The sequence below is a fragment of the Aethina tumida genome, chromosome 2 (assembly GCF_024364675.1).
Source record: "Aethina tumida isolate Nest 87 chromosome 2, icAetTumi1.1, whole genome shotgun sequence".
Lineage (NCBI taxonomy): Eukaryota > Metazoa > Arthropoda > Insecta > Coleoptera > Nitidulidae > Aethina > Aethina tumida.
In genome coordinates this window covers 29,357,711-29,377,456 of record NC_065436.1, presented here as the reverse complement: position 1 = coordinate 29,377,456, position 19,746 = coordinate 29,357,711, and the positions used below count along the sequence as shown (strand labels likewise).

Here is a 19,746-nt window from a genome sequence, read left to right as displayed (position 1 = left end):
AATGGTCACAAAATCCTTAACCTTTACATATTTATATAAAATTTTAAAAAATAATATATTACTTAATTTAAATTAAAAATACGTATGTTATATATATATATATATATATATATATATATATGTATATTATAATAAAATATTTAAAAAAAATAAAACATTTAGTTTAAATTAAAAAAATATTAATATATTTAATTTAAAATTAAATAAAAAGTAAAATATTTAATTTAAATTGTTCAAATTCGATATTTTTATAATAATTTTGTTTTTTAAAAATATATGTTGGTAACTCGATATATGCCGCTAATTTTGATACTGATTTTAATATAAATATTATTTTATATATTCCCTGTTCAATTAATTATAATTAACCGAAGTTTCCCAGGTGGAATAACCATTTTTAAGCAGTAGATTATGGTATCAAATGTCGCTACAAGAAGTTTAGATGTAAAGACTGATAATTTGATGAAGGTTGAATAAACCTTTTCTAGTTCATCTTCGTCGATTTCATGCTCGGTCAGAGTTTAGGAAATCTTAAAAGTTTGTCATGAGGCATTTCATTTTGCATCAGTCGACCAAATGATTATTTCCATCAATTAAACGGAGATTAAATGCTGATCCATTTTCGACACACACAAATTTTTATGTGAAACCATTAATCAACAGCTAAATTTTCGCACAGTGAAAACCGTCAAGTCATATATTATTTAAACTAATCAAATTCTAAAACCTCAACCACAAAGCGGTATACGACTACACTTCTCGCGTCCGAAAATCTGCATAGCTCCGATAGACATCAGATAAATTACCTCCGCCTTCCTATTCTCCGGTCGCAAAAAACACGAAAATAAAAAATGACCACGGGCAAATTTTTCGCGCCCGATTTTCGTTCCCACAGTGTCGTTTTGCGTGGGCATCCCGTGCGACAACTCACCTCGGAATCTGTTCGGATACGCGCAACCATTCATCATGCCCGTAATTAGATCCCGCCAGCATCGGCCGATCAAAAAGTCTCGGCGCTGCGTAAATTTTAACGATCCACCTTCTTAACCGATCAGATTATCGCATTTCGTATTTACCCTCGTATCGCCGTGCATCTATCCGGCCTCGGTTCCGTGCATAATGGCGTTGGTTCAATTTTTAAATATTCATGAGCCGGGAATGTACGATTCCGATGATGAATAATGGATTTTTCTATGTTAAGTTTCGCTCGTTTGAGTGAGTGCCTTTTCCAGGCCGCGTACTCTTTGCCAGTCGTCATCTTCATCGATTCTTTATCCAGAAGTGTACGGTTTTATGCACAAGTGTGTCGAACTTCGACCTACAAAATAGATTTTATCGCCATTGAAACTATTGGCTTTGTGCTTTACATTATTCATGTTGCTCTCAAATTATCATCGACAAAGCAGAGCTGAAACCTATGAGTACGTATTTTATTTTAAGACAAAAGTAGCTTCTTTATGGGAATGACATTTTGTCATCATTGTATTATTAGTCATGTCTGCCCGTTTGGAAATTATCTTCAATAAAACTCCATTATGTACATCAACCTTCCTTATTGTATAAACATTCAGTAAATATAATTTTACTACAAAATTCGTCTAAATGTATGTTAAATAATATGAAGAATCTTACCTTAACCTTAAATATTATAGGATACTATAACTAATACTAATTATATTATCTTAACACATAGTTGAGGACATTTAAAGAGAATTTCTAACCTATCTAAATTGAAAAAATATGGATATACGTCCCACCACTTAAATATAATAGGATATTAAGAATTTAAATTCTTTTAAAAATTATTTGGGAAAAATGTCGGAAATGTTTCCCTGCCCATAATTTTAGCACTTTTTTATAATTGAAAATAATATTATGGATAATTATGTTCGACCTTTTAAATATTATAGAATATTGAAAATTTAAATTCTCTTAAAATTTGTTTAGGAAAAACAAAAGGAAGGGTTATCTGCATATAATTTTAAATCAATTTCTAAAATTTATCTCAGGATAAAAAAATTTAACAGTTAAGAACATTTTATAGAAAATATCTACTAACTTTTCTAATAGTAAATTGAAAATAATATAGGGACAATTATGTTCGACCTCTTAAATATTATAGAATATTGAAAATTTAAATTCTCTTAAAATTTATTTGGGAAAAACAAAGGGAAGGGTTCTCTGCATATAATTTTAAATCAACTTCTAAAATTTATCTCAGGATAAAAAAATTGACAGTTAAGAACATTTTTTTCTAATAGTAAATTGAAAATACTATATGGACAATTATGTTCGACCTCTTAAATATTATTTAATATTAAAAATTTAAGTTCGCTTAAAACTTATTTGGAAAAACTGTTTGACAGAGTTCTCTGCACATAATTTTTGATAAATTTCTAAAATTTATCTTAGGATAAAAATTTTTTTAACAGTTTACAACTTTTTATAGAAAGTTTCTACTAAATTTTCTCATAAAATCTGTAATTTTCGACTACATTACCATTTTTCTAAGACAACGTATATTCTAAATTTTAAAACTGAATGAAATGCTATTTATTTGTTCTGAAGTTAAACATAAAAAATATTGAAATTATGCATATATAAAGTATATCTTAACAATTTATTTAATAGTCATTTCTACATCTGTACATCATTCAGGGTTCTTTTTTGTCATTTAAATTTTTAAAACCATCAATAAAAAAAACATTGAGTAACCCAATATATCAAACCGACGACATTCAAGTTCCATTCTATACAATTTAAAACAGGCTTCATTCCTATAGAAATTATAACTTGTGCCCGTTTCCGAGTTACATTCAATGAAGATTCAAAGACCGCATTTACAATGTTGTTCGAGTCAGTCGGTACCAAGAAATGGTAATGTCCGTCCGTAAATATTAGATATTCCAGCACGTTATCTGTTGCGGGGGTCGGCAGACCATGAAGTCCGACTTCCCAGCGTCTCTGCCCGCACATGGAAACGATTTTAAGGTCGTCTTGCCGCGATGCCGGAGCTGAATTTGCGGCAGGAAGCGATCGTAACTGTAGTACGTAGCGTTTTGGCTAATGCCATAATTGCGGCCGATGCCGGTATCGATTAAGAAAGGCGAATGGGAAGCGCATGCATCCAGCATCTTAACGGATTAATATTCACACCGACACCTCATCGCTATTTCGCTTGTTGGCCGAGAGTCGCGTTAGTTCAGCGGATCGTGATTTATTTTTTCGGCTTTTTGCACTGCAGAATGGAAATTAGTGCGTCGATGTATTAAAACGAAATTGGCACGTAACTGAATTGAATTATCTCCGAGTGTGAGATCCTTGAGTGTAACGGATGACCTTCGATGGATTGAGGACTGAACGATTTCTGTGCAGGCACTAATTACTAATATACAAATAATTATGTTCTGAAGGCTGCAAGTTTCTTGGCTTTGTGCAGATTCTGAGATTTCAAAACAAATTATTGAAATAACGCGTTTTAAATACGATTCAATTGACATCACACTTTTTATTTCTGATTATTACAGAGGCCACATAATTAGTGGATACTCGGAAGGCCAGAAAATCCGTTCCATCATGACCAGTCATTCGATAATCACCGATAATTTATCTACCAATCAATCGGTGGTGATTGGTAAGCACTTCCGTGTTAATTACGTGATTGTAAGCCATTTTTAAAGATTTGTACAATACAAGTTGATTTGCCTATAATATTAATGATTCGTTTATCAATTACATTAAATACACAATTCATGTTTAATGTTTTTTGAACAATTACATTAGACTTTTCAATAGGCTTTTTCTACTAATAAAATTTTAGTTCCTTGACTAATCCGATGGATTATCCGGATATTATTAGTTGTAAACAATAAGTGTTAATTATAGAATTATGCCAACGTAATACGTGAAGTAATGAAGCAAAAGCGTTTTCTTCTAAATGAGGAAAAAAAATCAATTTTAATTGCTTTGGATTTTAGTCAGTATTTCCGTATTGAAAGGTTGTGTTATTTTCTTTTAAAAGATAATTATATCAAAATTATTTCAATAAATCCTCAAATTTAAATTTTGTGTGGAAATTTTGTGACACTCTTAGAAAATTTGCTAATTATAGTAAACGAAATGTATCTTCAAGAACAATCGAACAATGACTTGCCCTTGGCACAGATTACAAAAGCCTACAAGAAGAAAGTAAGAAGATAAGAAAAATTAACTGATTGCATTTCATGAAGTTATTTTTATTTAATTTATACGTATATGAATAACAAAAATATGTTGGTATCTTGTGTTATTTATTTATTATCCATTATTTTTCTACTTATCCCAATGAACGTATATTTCTTTCAATAACTTAACAGTTATTAAAATCTCGGAAACTCGTTTAAAGTTGGTGAGTCAATAAATATCAGGAATTTGATTTTTTTATTGGAACAAAGAGATTGGTGGATTTCGAAGGCAATGTCTGATTCTCACCGACTAAAAACTCCTCTTCGGACACCGATCCGAAGATCATAGCCAAAGAGAATAAAACCAAAGGGCTGAAGAAACTAGGAAGAACTTTGTAGCTGTAATTTGATATTTTTTATATATAAATATTATGATATATATATATATATATATATATATATATATATATATATATATATATATATATATATATATTATTTTATATAATAATTATTTAAAATTTTGACAAATTAATTTAAAGTTTCAACGAGAGTTGGTAAATCTATTTTTGTTTTTTTATAAATATCCTGATATATATTTTTCATATTAATTTCATATAATAACTAAATTTAAAAATTTATATTTCTGTTATTCATTTATTCTAAATTGATTGAAAATTGATAAAAAGTATTGATAATTCGTAATATCAAATTAAATTTTTTGAAATTCATGAAATTTAGGTAAAAAAATTAAATACAGTTATTATAATAAATTTATAACAGAAATATTTATTTAAAAACATAAAAATTTGAGCTCAAAGTTATCTTCAAAGTACTTTGTCCAGATTTTAATAAATAAAATGTCCCAACATACGATGTTGTTGTTTAAATATATTCTTAAATTTAAATTTTGTTTGTGAACCACGTGAGGATAAAAATGAACACTCGCTAACTACAGTAACGGAAATAAATCTTCGAGATGTGACCGAGGATGACTTGCCCCTGGCACAGATTACAAAATCAAAGTAAAAGGATAAAGAATAAGTATTATTTGTGTTTATATTCGTCAATTTATTTTAATATTTTATAGAAATATAAAATATATTCAATGTTTCTATTTACAGCGGTAAATAAATAGTTAATACTGAGTAGACACAAATTTTACGAAACGTGCACGGTGGCACTTCCCAAGAAATTGTCGTATGCATGAGCGATCCGCAACAAAAGTAGACGGTTTCATGAAAATCACGTTATGCAAAAAGATTAAATATATACAGCACATTAATGCCTATTACACAAACAATAAATAATAAGCAACTTTCTACCCGAGATCATCCAATTATTAATTTTCTAATCACAGGTGAAATATTGGACTAATTAATATCTGTACCAGATACGAAACGAAATTAATTCGCCTCACCCCACATCGCAAAAAGCAGATTTCCATTCCGGCCGCCTGGTTCATGTAAGCGTGCATTTTTTAATTGAAACGCACAGGGAGCATGCAAAATTATTATATTTACAATACACAATCGATTTTTGGTTGTCGCCAAAACATAATTGTCGTACGCTCCGTGCATACATTAACAACCGTATATTGTTTTGCCAATTAACAGTACAATGTGGCAGAAACTCGTTCCAAAAATAAATAAAAAATATATGTTATCAATGGAGGTATTTCGTACAGTTAAATAACGTTACCCGCTGCGATTTCGGTATATTGGAAATGATCGGCGAATAAATTAACGCCCCGTTTTGTTTAAATAGTCCCGCGGTCCGCCTTATTTATGCGGCTCTTTTAAACTAATCTAATGCGTCGGGAATATTTCGGAACATCGTCTACAGTCTAGACCATTTGCATAAATACCGTGTTATGTGTACGAGCTTTGTTTACCTTATGCTAATTTCGGTTTTCAATTTAACAATCGTTTAAAATATAATCGCGGTTAACAAAGTGCTTAGTCCTGGGAACAGTTTTTATGGCGGTATTATCATTAGAGATGTTCCGAACAAACTTTTTTAATTGCCAAAATGTGGATACCGGTGTACTAAAAACACGATTTTATATTCACTTTGACGTTTCAAGTTTGTTAGGAATATTTCGCTTCGAGTTTGACTACCATTATTCACAATAATCAAGTGCACATTATAGATTGTTGTTTTCATCAAGTTTAAACTTTTGCATGTGGTCATTAATTATTTCACAACATAAATCTTTCCCTTGTGGTCAAGTACAATATAAATTAATTTGTGAGAAATCTATTAAAATAGAAAAAACTACATATACAACGATGATGATATTTATTTAATATATCAAAATAGATTTATTGGATAAATATAGAGTATACTAATATACTCTCTATACTATTATAATATATATATATATATATATATATATATATATATATATACATATACATATACATATATATACTGGGTGATTCCCACAAACCTAATAGTCAATAAATTTAAATTGGTAAACTTAATTTTTCTAAACTGAATTGGTAATTTTAATTTTTTAAATTAAAAACTTTAAACTATATCTGAATTTATATGATATTTATCGATTTATCAACTTTAAACGTATTTACCAAGAATATAATAATTGCTATATTAAATTAATAATAGAAAGATTCTTGACATTTCTCAAGTTAACAAATTTAACGGAGTTTACTGAGATTTTGTGTTTTAAATTATTAAAAAATGTATTCATATATCGTGACATTTATATCTAAATAAATATCCTCACTCATGATAATTATCGATTTGCCAGTTCTAATGGAGTTTACTGAGATCTTAGTAATTGTTATATTAACTAAAATTATTTAAAAAAATAATTATCAAAATTCGTGATATGTATCAATTTAATTTATTAATAATTTAAGGTTTTAATACCTGACATATTTATATCTAATTAACTATACGTAATATTTATCTCTCAAGTTTAAATTTAAATAAAAATTAGTTGATTTTTTAGGAAATTGAAGGAAAAGAAAAATGTGGAACTTGCGGATTTCTAAAAATAAACACGATTAAATTTAGCTCTCCGAATTGGTGCATAAAAATCGTCTTCCTAATCTAATTTTAAACGCGCGCGTTCTAAATAAACTCATTTGCAGGTGGAAAATGAAATGTTGCAAGAGCGCACTTTACTCGATCTAAATATACGCACACTTATTTATACGATCATCAAAAGGGCACTAATAAATATAACAGAAGTCGATTGCTTACGAACTAAGTTCTGATACCGACCAACTAATAAAGTACCATGACCTTTTTACTAAACATGATTGATGGACCTGCGGTGTCTGTTTTAACAACTTTTTATTGTGATATACTATTGTTTTCACGTCGGGGCGCAAAATGAAAAATGATCCGCCGTCCATTAGAGTTTCCTAACTGTTGTATTGTCTTAATTGCCGTATTGATGGTATTTTATCGACGGCGTCGTTTAATAAATACCCCTATTAACCGGAATATTTAAATCAGCCTGTCGCGTTCTCGTTTAGCCGTAACATTAGTAATATCTGGAGTAATTAATATGCCGTGACATTCCTGCGAGGTGTAGTGTTTCGAAAAAGCTGCCAGCCACTTGCGTTTATGCCTCATTTGCGGTGTTCCCGGGTCTTCAAGATTAAGATTACCTTCGCCGCGTAACCTCGACCAGGATTTTCAAGAAGCGTATTGAATGACACGTTAAAACGGGTACGATAAGCTAAATAAATAAATTAATTAAAGTGAGGCCCCGCGGATCGCGATCCCGCACTTTGCCCTACGATTTCTACTTTCTTTTTTTCCCGGTACTTAAATGTGAACAATGACGACGACCGCGGACTGTTTTATGGTAAATGTTTGCGTAAAGATGTAACCAGTTTATCGCGATTTAATCGGTTTTGTTCTCTTGACAGGACGGAAAAGTTTTTGTAATGTTATAGTCTTGTAAATATGAAACCTTGCTTTATGATTATTAAGTGGTAACGCTGAAGTTGATTAGTCTCAGGCAAAACAGCTTAAGGTTGTACATAAATTATATTATTACATTTATTATATTCAGTTTTATGTGGAAAAAATTATTCAATTTTTTAAAACCTTCAGGGTGATTCACCTAATTGATTCGTTAGAGATTTATGGAGAGCTAAAAGAGGTATCACTCTGATACTTTAGTTGCAGCTACAAGGTGATGATACCTATTTTTCTAAAATAGTTCTAGTACACTTTCACTCCCGTTTGATACATCAAATTTCAACCGGTAGTTACTTTTTTTAAAGAACACCTGATAAATATTAATGCAAGTTCTGGATTTAATGCACTTTGACTAGTATTTGTTTTTGTGATATTTTTATTATTCTTATTATTATTCAAAAAATGTTCACACATGGTACGACTAAATTGTTTGTGTTACTAACAATTGTAACAATAACCTTCATATTCAAATTTCCCAAAGAGTATTTTATCAAGATATATAATATATAATATAAAAATATTATACAGTGTTTGGTATTTACACTTATTTACTGCATATGTAAAATATTTTAAATATTATTTATTTAAGTTTTTAAAATTAAATTAAAAGTAACCGATTTAACCAAACAAAATTTAAAAATATTTAAATCATTTACTTAAATATTTTTATTTTTTTTTATTATTATGTTTTATTTAATTTATCATAAATTAAAAAAGTAATAATAAAATCATTATTTCAAATTAAAAGTAAAATTCAGTTCATAAAATTTAAAGCCTATTAAATTAGAAAAATAATAAAAACAATTTAAAATTAAAAAAAAAGTAAGGAAATTTGGCCAATTAAATAAAAAATATTTAAATGACTAAGTCTAAAAAAATAAATTATTAATTTGAATTTATAAAATTTTAAAAATTTAGTTTAGAAAATGAAATTAAAAATGAATAAAATAAAATAATTGATTAAAATTCATACAAATAATCTTAAAAAATTGAAAATTACCCATGATACTAAGAAGAATAAAATAATTAGTATCTTATTTATAAAATTTCAAAAATTAAGCTTTAATTTAATAAGAAAAGAATAATTTATATAATTTAAAAAATTAAGTTTGAAAGGGTTAAAAATAACTAAATTAAAAAATAAGCTTAAAAAATTAAAAACTACAAATTTAATAACATATATATTAATAATAATATATGAATTTAATTAATCGAAATCAATTCAAAATTCAATAGGTGTAGAAATTTACAAAATACTTTTTGGGGCATTTTTTTATTTATTTTTCTTATTTTGAAAAATGGCAAATATCACAAAAAAAATTTCATCTTGTAACAGAATTAACAGAATTTTTTAATGAATTTTACTCCTAACCAAACATATTTTAACAAGTACCGAACAATTTATAAAATCTAATGAGTTGGAATTTAATATTCTCAGATATTTAAATCTATGACAAAAACAGCTGAATTGAGCAAGTCATAATTTCATTTGAAAAACATGATATGGAAATATATCCTAATCTCATTTTACTGCTCGTTGAACTATTATTTAACAGAATAGGATTCAAATAAAAAGGTGACAGAGGTGCTTCCACCTTAAATGGGCCACACTTAAAATGTTAATAATCTTAGATTATAGTTAACACATTTAAAATGCAAAAGTTGTGTAAGCTTAAGTTCTAAAAGCAATAATCATTAATGCTGTAATCGATTTTAATGAAATTGCAATCCCCTTACCTGTGAAAATAATAAAACAATTTGCACAAAATTACAATTTCCATTAAGTTGAGAAGTTAATTTTTTGGTTTCGTTCGACTAACAATTAAAACTAAACAAATCCGATAATTAAGCGAACGTCTTCACAAATACGTTCGTTTTGCATCCATTATGTACCATCGTGTAATTAAATACAATTTCTATTCTCGTCTCTACGGCAACATCATCGTCGTGTGCCTTCATTTCGAATTGCGCGCAATTATTTCGAAACCTATCTCGTTTACGTATCATTTATCTTCGGATTTTAATGAGGAGCCGTTAAACTGAAAAAGCGAATACGCCTATTTTTCAATTATAATGCCGCACCGTTGCGACAACATGCATGTTCTAGTTTATGGTAGATGTTGTGCAAAAACAATTTTTCCTGGCTATCTCAATAATGTTAATATGCGCTTATCTTGTTAAAATGTGCCTTTGTTAACGAATCAAGTATGCTGTTGTTGTAACGCTAACAATTTCGTGGTGTGTGTTATGGCAGTATGGTTTCGTATCAGTTCCTCCACAGCAAATAACACTTAGTTTACCCCGAAACACAGATTTTCTAACATACAGTATTCGTTAAGGGTTACTTTGCTTTTTACCAAATTAATTTGTCAATTAATTTTTTGTTTACACGTCATTGGAGAGTCTTTAAATATTAGAAAAAGTGCAACTACACCAATCATTCAAAAATACAACACTCTTGGTGATTTTAAAACTCCAAAAACCGATAGGTCTCGAGAAACTAACCCATCACTACACAGAGACATGTTAAAAATCTCTAAGGATCTCCATAAAACGTCTCGCCAAGTAAATGAGGATAATTTGGCGTCATTTTGACAGAACAGTCAGAAATCGTCTAATGGATGAAGGACTTTATGCAAGAATCCCTATAAAAAACCTATGCTATCAAAAATAGAAAGGCCCGGATTTTGCCAGAGAACATCTTAATTATATAATTGAAATATGAAATACCGTTATTTGGAGCGATGAATCAAAGTTTAACTTATTTGGTTTTGATAGTAGACAATATGTAAAACGACCAACTGGGCAAAATTCAGTGTAAAATACCAAAATCTACTGTAAACCACTGTAGTAATAGCCAAATGGCGTGGTTCCAAAAGTACAAGTATTAGGTAAAATTGACCGTATCCATTATAAAACCATATTAGAGGACTCAATATTATTTGTTGTGGAAAATGTGCCACTATGATGGACTTATAAACAAGACAATGATCCGAAGCACACCTCTAAGCTTGACAAAACATGGTTTCATGATCAAAACATATTGGTACATATCGGCCTTCTCAGTACTCAGACTTTTTCCAGACCCAAAAATATATTTTTTAAAAAATCTATAAAATAACACATCTAAGTGAAAAAGGTATACTTTAAAACATAAACTCGGATTTGAATAAAAAAAGCTAAAAGGTTTCCATACTTTTTTCCAGTACTGTAGGTATTCGATGAATACAGTAATTTAAAATATTAGATACAGTAAATAATGTCAGATATATTCATTTTTGTATTGAAAAATGTTTTTTCAATCCTGAAACTAAATTTTTATAGAAATGAAATGTTGGCCAAAACATTTTTCTTATTCATCATTTTCAGCTCATAATTTAGAAGGAAGGTAACATAGAAAAAAATGTAATGCGTAAATATATTTATTTTTATGAACATATTGACACGTACAGTATTGCAATAGTCATAATAGTCAATTCTTAACAATTTTTACTTAACTTACAAACCTCTTGTTTCGGAGAAAACCAACTTTTGGTTTTTAAACGATGAAAATATAATGACAGCTGTATTTTGGTACAAAATATCAGCTTTTTTATCAGGCCAAGATTTGTATGGAGGAGATTTAACATAACTTAAGTTGCTGAATTAGCAACATTCAAAAACTTACTTCTTATTGGCAAAAATGAATGTACATAACATACTGATCTTTCACATGGCAAAGAAAGGATGATAATTTGGTTATCTACTATGCAATCCAAAATTTATTATTGTATGAAAATGTAAAAAAATAAAAAAAAAAATCACGTTTTTATTTTATGTAGTTTCCGTTGCGGCACAAAATAAAGAAAAGTTAATTTTCACATGATTTTTCCGTGTAAACTACTGCAGAAACGTCACTAATAAATAATCGCGTATCATTAACAGTTCCAATCAACGTAATGTGTTTCCTAGTTTGTTCTTTTTTTTCCCTTTATTATCCGCAGCCCTTTGTACGTCCACGTCGAAAAACCGGCGTGGCGGTTTATTATCCTGCCGCATTGTTTTCAGATATTGTCGCGAGTGTGAAAAGTGGCGCAACAGAATGTAGACCGGGAACACACAGTGCAAACTTAACCCAATTCCTGCGACGTCGAACAATTGGTGCAACGTCGTCGTCCCGAATTCCCGCGGACGAGTTTCGCATTATGCACGTTTTAGCGGATTATTTTTAGTCGATCTTTGTTTTTTTTTTTTGTTGTCGATTTCACTCGGACGGCTTCCGAGTACGCCATTTAGCTGGCGATGTGGGGCAGATCGGATCACTGGAAAATAATGTTGTGCCTCGTTGAACTAATAAAACTGAGATATGGCACTAGACACGAACGCACCAATCGTTAATGTTGTCGGCAGCAGGAAATTGGGAGAACTTACTATAAACGGCTTTAAATTGCAGAAACGTAATGACCTGAATCAATTGTACGCTGACACGGAAATCGACAATGAAAAAATCACTTGGAAGTGTTAAAAATACACAATAGGTCGCACACGAATAACAATAAACGTGCTTAAGTCATAAGAAACGATTTTTACTAGAACAATGCGCAATTTTATTCGATATGAATCGTTTAGTACAATCATACAAATGAACTGAAATTCGTTATTTCTGTTATTTTTTCCTAGAATTTTATTTGTGGTTGTTGCATAAATTTACAAACGGTTTAACGCTCTTTAATTGCTGTTATAAATTAAACATTTCTCCTTACAAGGCTGACTCACCGATTATTCAATACCATCGAATATTGAATGAACTGATATTTTTAGTCAAGTTCAAATTCCATGCAATAACCATTTGCATCTTAACGTTCACGTTGTTTTTAAATATCTAATCAGCTACCCCATTAGAAGTTTATTTCTTCTAAATTGGCCAATTACACAATGGAACATTTTAGTACGGGGTATCCCAAATTGGGTGAATCGTTGTTACCAGGCCAGATAAAGAAACACTGTGCAGAGGTATTTTCTTTGCTGCAAATTGATACTTTAGATAATATACTAACTTAATTTCGACATATTTAATATAGTTATCTATGAAACATAGATGCAGTAGCTGATAAATTATTTTATTTATATTTTTGGGCACTAAATTTTACGTAAAATAAGGCACTTACCTCAAAAAAATATATCTTTTTAAAATTTCGTGATAATATGTGCAACTTTTTTAATTTCAAATGGAAAGTATCATTGAATTTGTATTTAAAATGTCAGAAACCAATCAAGTTTTCCAAAAATATACAATTTAAAAAATACTAAATTGATATTTCAATTAATATTATTTATAGACATAATTTCTGGTAAATTTCAAGACCTTAATATTGTTACCCATGCAACTTTTTTATTTCAAATAGAAATAAATTTGTCTTTAAAATGATATAAACCAATCAAATTTTCAAAAAAATATACAATTTGAAAAATATTAACTTTATTTCTAGTAAACTTCGATATTGCTATCCCTGAAATGTAGAGACAGGAACCGATAATTTATTTTATTTATATTTTTGTAAACAAAATTTTGCATAAAATAAGATATTTATATTAAAAAAAGATATCTTCTTAAAATTTTGAGATATGTGCAAAATATCAGAAATCAATAAAGGTTTCCAAAAATATGCAATTTGAAAAATACTAAATTGATATTTTAAATAAAATATTAACTATATTTCGAGATTTTTAATATTGTTTTTCATGAAAAGAACTCATAGTTTATTTTATTTATGATTCTAAGAAAAAAAATTACGGAAATAAGACACTTATCTCAAAAAATATATTTTTCCTTAAAATTTCGAGATAATATGTGCAACTTTTTTTATTTCAAATAGAAAACATAATTGAATTCGTCTTTAAACTGTCAGAAACCAAAAAAGCTTTCTAAAAATATGCACTCTAAAAAATACTAAATTGATATTTTAGATTAGTATTAAATTATTATTATGTTATTTATAGACTTTACTTTACTGGTAAATTTCGATTCCGATTTTTTAGATTTAAAAAATAAACCTACGTAAATAAGACATTTATCTCAAAAATTCAAAATTCCTCTAATTTTGATATTATGAGCTTCTCTTATTTAAAATTATAATTAAATTTACCATTAAAATGTCAGAACCAATCAAACTTTCAAAAAACATACAATTTGAAAATTATTAAATCATTTTTATGGAATTACTTCATTTCTGGTTTACGTTTCAAAATCTGTATCTCCTTATAATTTCAACACAACAATATATGCAACTTATTTTATATATTTATGGAAACTATAATTGAATTTGTCTTTAAAATGTCAGAAAAAAATTTAGCTTTCCATTGATATATTAAATACTCGTAAATGTTTCAAAAACGGCAAGAGATATCAAAATATGGTTTGCTTACTTAAATCAGACTTGGTCTATCTGGTTCCGATATACTGGTAACAGTAACAACCAATTAAAGACACCCCATACGTGGAATGCCAATTACCAATTAAATATAACATAGATTAAATTCGTTTCGATGGAACACGGAACCGCCACGTTTTCGCACCAACATAAAGTCCTCTCTCTCTCACTCATTATCTTCTGCTTCGGGTCTCGGGAATGCCATTTCAAAGTTGGATTTAATTTTAATAGCTACATCGTACTATAACTGTATCTAAAATAACCAGTTTATATCGTATGAGTGTACGTTTTAATACTCATGAGCCGGCGAGCTAGGAGGAAGTGGAAAAAACAGGTAGGTGTACTGTTTTGCGTCTATTTACATAAACCTCGATATTAACTATGGACGTAAGGGATTACGACCAGGTCGTCGATCAGATTTTTAGCTTTTGTAGTAATCTGATGGAATTTTAAGACGAATTCAAGTTAGGAATTGAATCACTGCGATTGTTTCGGTGCAGGAAATTGTCCTCGACGTTACCATATTCGTCCGTCTCCGTGCTAAAACGATAATAAAATTGGTTTATTAACACATTGTGTTGTCTACAATTGAGTGCTTTATTAAACAATTCATATTTCCACGATTGTTTTGTAAATATGTCGCTCGCTAATAAATTAATTGCCATTAAGTGACTCATTGCATTAAATTAAGACCGTAGAAAAATCCAACGATTCATAGTGCTTAGCTCATTAGTCTTAAGCTTGTCTTATGAGCACTGTTACAGATTTAGACCATGACAAAAACGTTACTTTAAATAAATATTATCATACTTCGATTGCAGATAATGGCCGATTAACGATATTTACATAGATTAATTACCCTCGGTATCAACATCGGCTGCGCTTATCTAAATATCGCACACCAATTAACCGAGGCATCGAACAAATTGAAAAGATGTGTTTGTTTCGTTAATTGTGCGTTTCGGTCTGATTTGAATGGCAAGGTCGGACGCTACGTTTCCTGTGTGGCTTTCCAACAATGGTGAAACTGTGACAGTACCGCAAAAAAAAAATCAGTGCGAATCAAGCGGTCGTGGTGGTGTCCTGAGAAATTTCAGCAGGGAGTTTGGCGCAGGTTCGTCTCGTTTTTGTGCTAATTAAATCCATATTTCACACATCAACGCAATTTCACGCATCGATTTTGATTCTTAATTGGGTTTTTCGTTCGGGCAAGTTGTTGGTGTTTATTAGATCTTTTCTGTTTAATTGGCGTTTTCTCCAGCCTGAAAAACACAATTTTGTTACGTAATTGAAAAGTTTGTTGTGAATTACGGTGAGTACTGGAGCGTACCAAATTGATTTCCAATGCGTTTTGACAAGTTCAGACCTGTACGATAACTGTATGTTGTAATTTGTTTGCCTTTTTTACGGATTTCAACTTGTAATTATTACAACATTAATTGTGGGGATTATAATTAATAAATAAATGCCACATTTTAAATTATTCAATTATATATGCAAAACTAGCGGCTCGAGCAACGTGTTTGCTGATTTGTATCTATGCAAATCAGCCTGGGATTAGCGAAAAAGTCTATAAGCAAAGGATATTATCGGTGACTTGTGATTATCAATGGAGTTTACCTGAGAGGGGATTTTATTGTGTTTTTAGAAATTTGTGCATTTGATCCCACGATTAACTCGACATCTGGCAAACATATTTTGGTGGACCTGGACGAAAATCTGCATAGAATTTTAATTGTTATTTATTACTCTTAAGCTTACTTACTGGTAAGTTATTAGATCAGTTAGAATTTACACTTCAAAACACATGTTGTGTGTGGTCTTAAAAGGATGAGATGTTTAAAACTGTATATTGTGGGAAAATGGATATTTGTGAATTCCGTTATGTCGACTATGCTGAACCAATAAGTTCGTGTATTATCCGATGATTTAAAATGACAGGAATGCGTGACAAAAAGTGATTTTAAATATACATACATTTTATTTATATTGTGTTCACTTATATTCAAACCAAATTGTCGTTTCAGTTTAATTTTACTTAGATAGACAGTTTCTGTGATCGTATTTCTAAAATGAACACAAATTGAACTTTATACGACATAAAGAATATTATATTCAACCTTCATCTACAGATAACTTTTGAAATGGATCTCTTCGACTCAGGAAACTGAAAATTTAATCAAACCACTTGCAGCCGTTTCCGTGCAGCCTGATTTAAATACAAAGTGTAGATATAAAAATTCACTTTGTGCACCAAATCATATTTAAAGTTCTCAAATATCATATTCCCATCAACATGAAAGTAATTCGATTGAGATTCTCTCGTTTTTAATGAAGATCTATCTTGCCACTTGCATACTTATTCTTTCAAAACAGGGTTTACATTGTGATTTCTCTTATCAGCATTGTCGATATACAAGAGTCCTCTTGTCTCGTCTTGTTTCGAGTAACCTTCGACTTTTAATCTATCTAGTAACGGAAATAAAAAAAGGAATTTCTTTGAATCGACAATGATCTTTTGGAAAAGTCTTTCCATTTTATAATAAAAAATATGAGTTCCTGTTTAAGATTTCTAAGTTCACATTTTAACACTAGTATACTCCCCAGTGATTTTTTTTATTAAGAGTTTTTTACTCTAGGTATTTCGAAATAATCTTATGAATCATGTGATAAAATAATAATAAATATTCATTAGAAGTTTATGGGGAACGAAAAAAGTAAGGACTTGAAATTTTTGTAGCAATTATAATTTGACTTGAACCACTTTTTTAATTTATTTTGAATAAAATTTCATTTCTGGTTTCGCCGGAAGTGACAATCATATTCTGATTTTCAATTTCATGGAACACTCTGTATATTGTTGGATTTTTAAATACTACATGTAATTGCAAATAAAATAGCTATAACATGTCCTGTACTTAAACCCAAGAACTTTTGAGTTATTAATTTTTTTTCCAAATATTTTAACAAATTGATGGTCTAACTAAAATATATGTAAAACCACCAATTTTGATACTAGAAAGTTCATTCTTGGCAATTGGTTAACCAAAGACAAATGCTATAAGGGGCAGTTACTGGTATTTCCAAATTTTATACAGGGTGTTCGTTAATTTTGTTTAATATTGGACATTTTAAAACATTAATAACTTCGTTTTAGCATAATTAGAGTGAATACCAAAAAACCTTTCGATTAGTTATTATAAATGTTCACTACACATATAATGAAATTAACAGAGATTTTACCAAAAATTTAATATTTAAACAAATTTAAACGTAAATAACGAACACCCTGTATAAAATTTAGGAGTGTTAATAATGGTTCCTTATGAGATGGTCTTTAGTTAACGTGTATTTCAAAAATAAACTTTCCTACACATTAAAATTGGTGGCCTTACAGATATTCTAGATAAGCCATCAATTTGTCAAAATTTTTGGAAAAAAATTAATAACTATAGAACTATCGTGTTTATGTATTGGACCTGGTGTAGGCATTTTAATTGCTATTACATGTAGAATTAAAAAATTCAAAAATATACAGTGTTTTCCATGGAAAATAACAAAGTTGATGTCACTTTCGGGGAAACCAGAAATGAAATTTTGTTCAAAATAAATAAGAAAAGTAGTTCAAGTCAGTTTCTATAAAAACATTAAATCAATACCTTTTTCTGTTGTTGTAGTTAAGAAAAGTTAAGAGATTCAAATTGTTTTAATAAAAAAAAATCATTATTTTCTTTAGAAATTTCTTGATATTGAAATTGATTTTTATGAATAAATAGAAAATTTTTATTTAGTACTATTACTATTGTATTATTTATTCATAATATTTTATATAATTTAATATCTTAACATTAATATATATATATATATTTTTTCCAAAAAATATCAAACATCAGTATATATGGTTGTTTTTTTTTTATATTTTCAATAAATATCATCATGTTTACGATAGCTACGGGAAAATTCCCTTTGTATACCTGGAGCCCGTTATCTTGTCACGTCCAACCTCCCCACCACCCCCCGACAACCACCCAGATTTACCCTCTTTACCTCAGTCATTAAACGATCGCCATCCCCCGTAAGCATCTGGCAAACAAACCGCACACGTTAAAACCAATTGGCCGGACAACGGTCGTGGCAAAAGGTGTTTGCGAGCGCAGTGTATTTTATTTGTTCGTCTCTCCATTCCAGATGCGGTCGAGAGTCGCGACTGATGCAGTGACGATCCACTGCTGACCCCTCCGGGGCCGTAACCGAAGCGCAACCGTCCCCACGAACCGCCCTCCAGCATGGGCAACAGTTGCTGCTGCTGCGGCAGCAAGAAGTCCGAAAGGTACAGCACGTCCAATACGAAAATAATACACGGCAACGAAGGTGAGTCTTTTCGATTAAATTATTCTGTTTCAATTAGGCTGATTCTAACAATAGAGGGCAAGTTGTGACATGTTATGGAAACTCATTAACTTAAACTTCAGTTAGGCAATAAAAATAACAATTTACATTTTACAGCTTTGCCACGTTAATTTTTATAATTTTAACAATGAAGAATTCCTTAATGAATATTTAAATGTAACTATTTAATAAACATTCAAATACGTTTTGTTAAAGATCGCATGCTTTGAGTCTACGTAAATTTCCTTTTGCATTGTATGTGAAACATTTACAACATACCTTATTAACATTAAAATTTTATAATTGACACAAATGCAATTTGAAATAACTTGAAATACAATGATAATTGTTATAATTTATTTTTATGATCTAACACAACGAGGTGAAACCTGTTCGCAAACAGCATGACTAACTTAATTTTACAAAGGATCATCAACAACAGAAGTTAATTTTACCGGAATGTCTGGAAAGTTGGCTCTAGAGATGTATAAATAAACTCTTGAGCAATTAAATTAATAAATGATCCGTTTAGAACAATGCAAGTGCTTTTAAAAAGTGAAACTGTGCCGTTGCATTTCTCAACACCCATTCAACTAATCAATTGGCTTTTGAAATAATAACACAATGGCCCAAACCAAAACCATATGCCTAAAATTAGACCCTCTTCATCATAATCGACCACAATTACACGGAACAGTCTTGACGTTGTGAATGGGCACACCAGGAAATCGGTACTCATGACAAGTAGCCGTTTGAAGCCGAACACACGGAACGGTAATAAATAAAAATAAAAACTAATTGCCGCACACAAGTCATTTTAG

The 19,746-nt window shown here is 29.8% G+C and overlaps 1 protein-coding gene across 2 annotated transcripts in view; it reads left to right on the top strand.

Annotated features, from left to right (window-relative positions):
- The window catches only part of LOC109598793 (tyrosine-protein kinase Src64B), a 62,528-nt gene that overhangs the window by 38,766 nt on the left and 4,016 nt on the right, over window positions 1–19,746 (top strand). The window contains exons 1-2 of one of the 2 annotated variants that reach the window (XM_049963780.1): window positions 15,532–15,650; window positions 18,725–18,907. In XM_049963780.1, the coding sequence (XP_049819737.1) occupies window positions 18,823–18,907 (85 nt within the window). In that variant the 5' untranslated portion in view covers window positions 15,532–15,650; window positions 18,725–18,822. Of the gene's footprint in view, window positions 1–15,531; window positions 15,651–18,724; window positions 18,908–19,746 lie in introns of those variants that run through there. The other variant, XM_020014714.2, reaches the window with a different exon arrangement.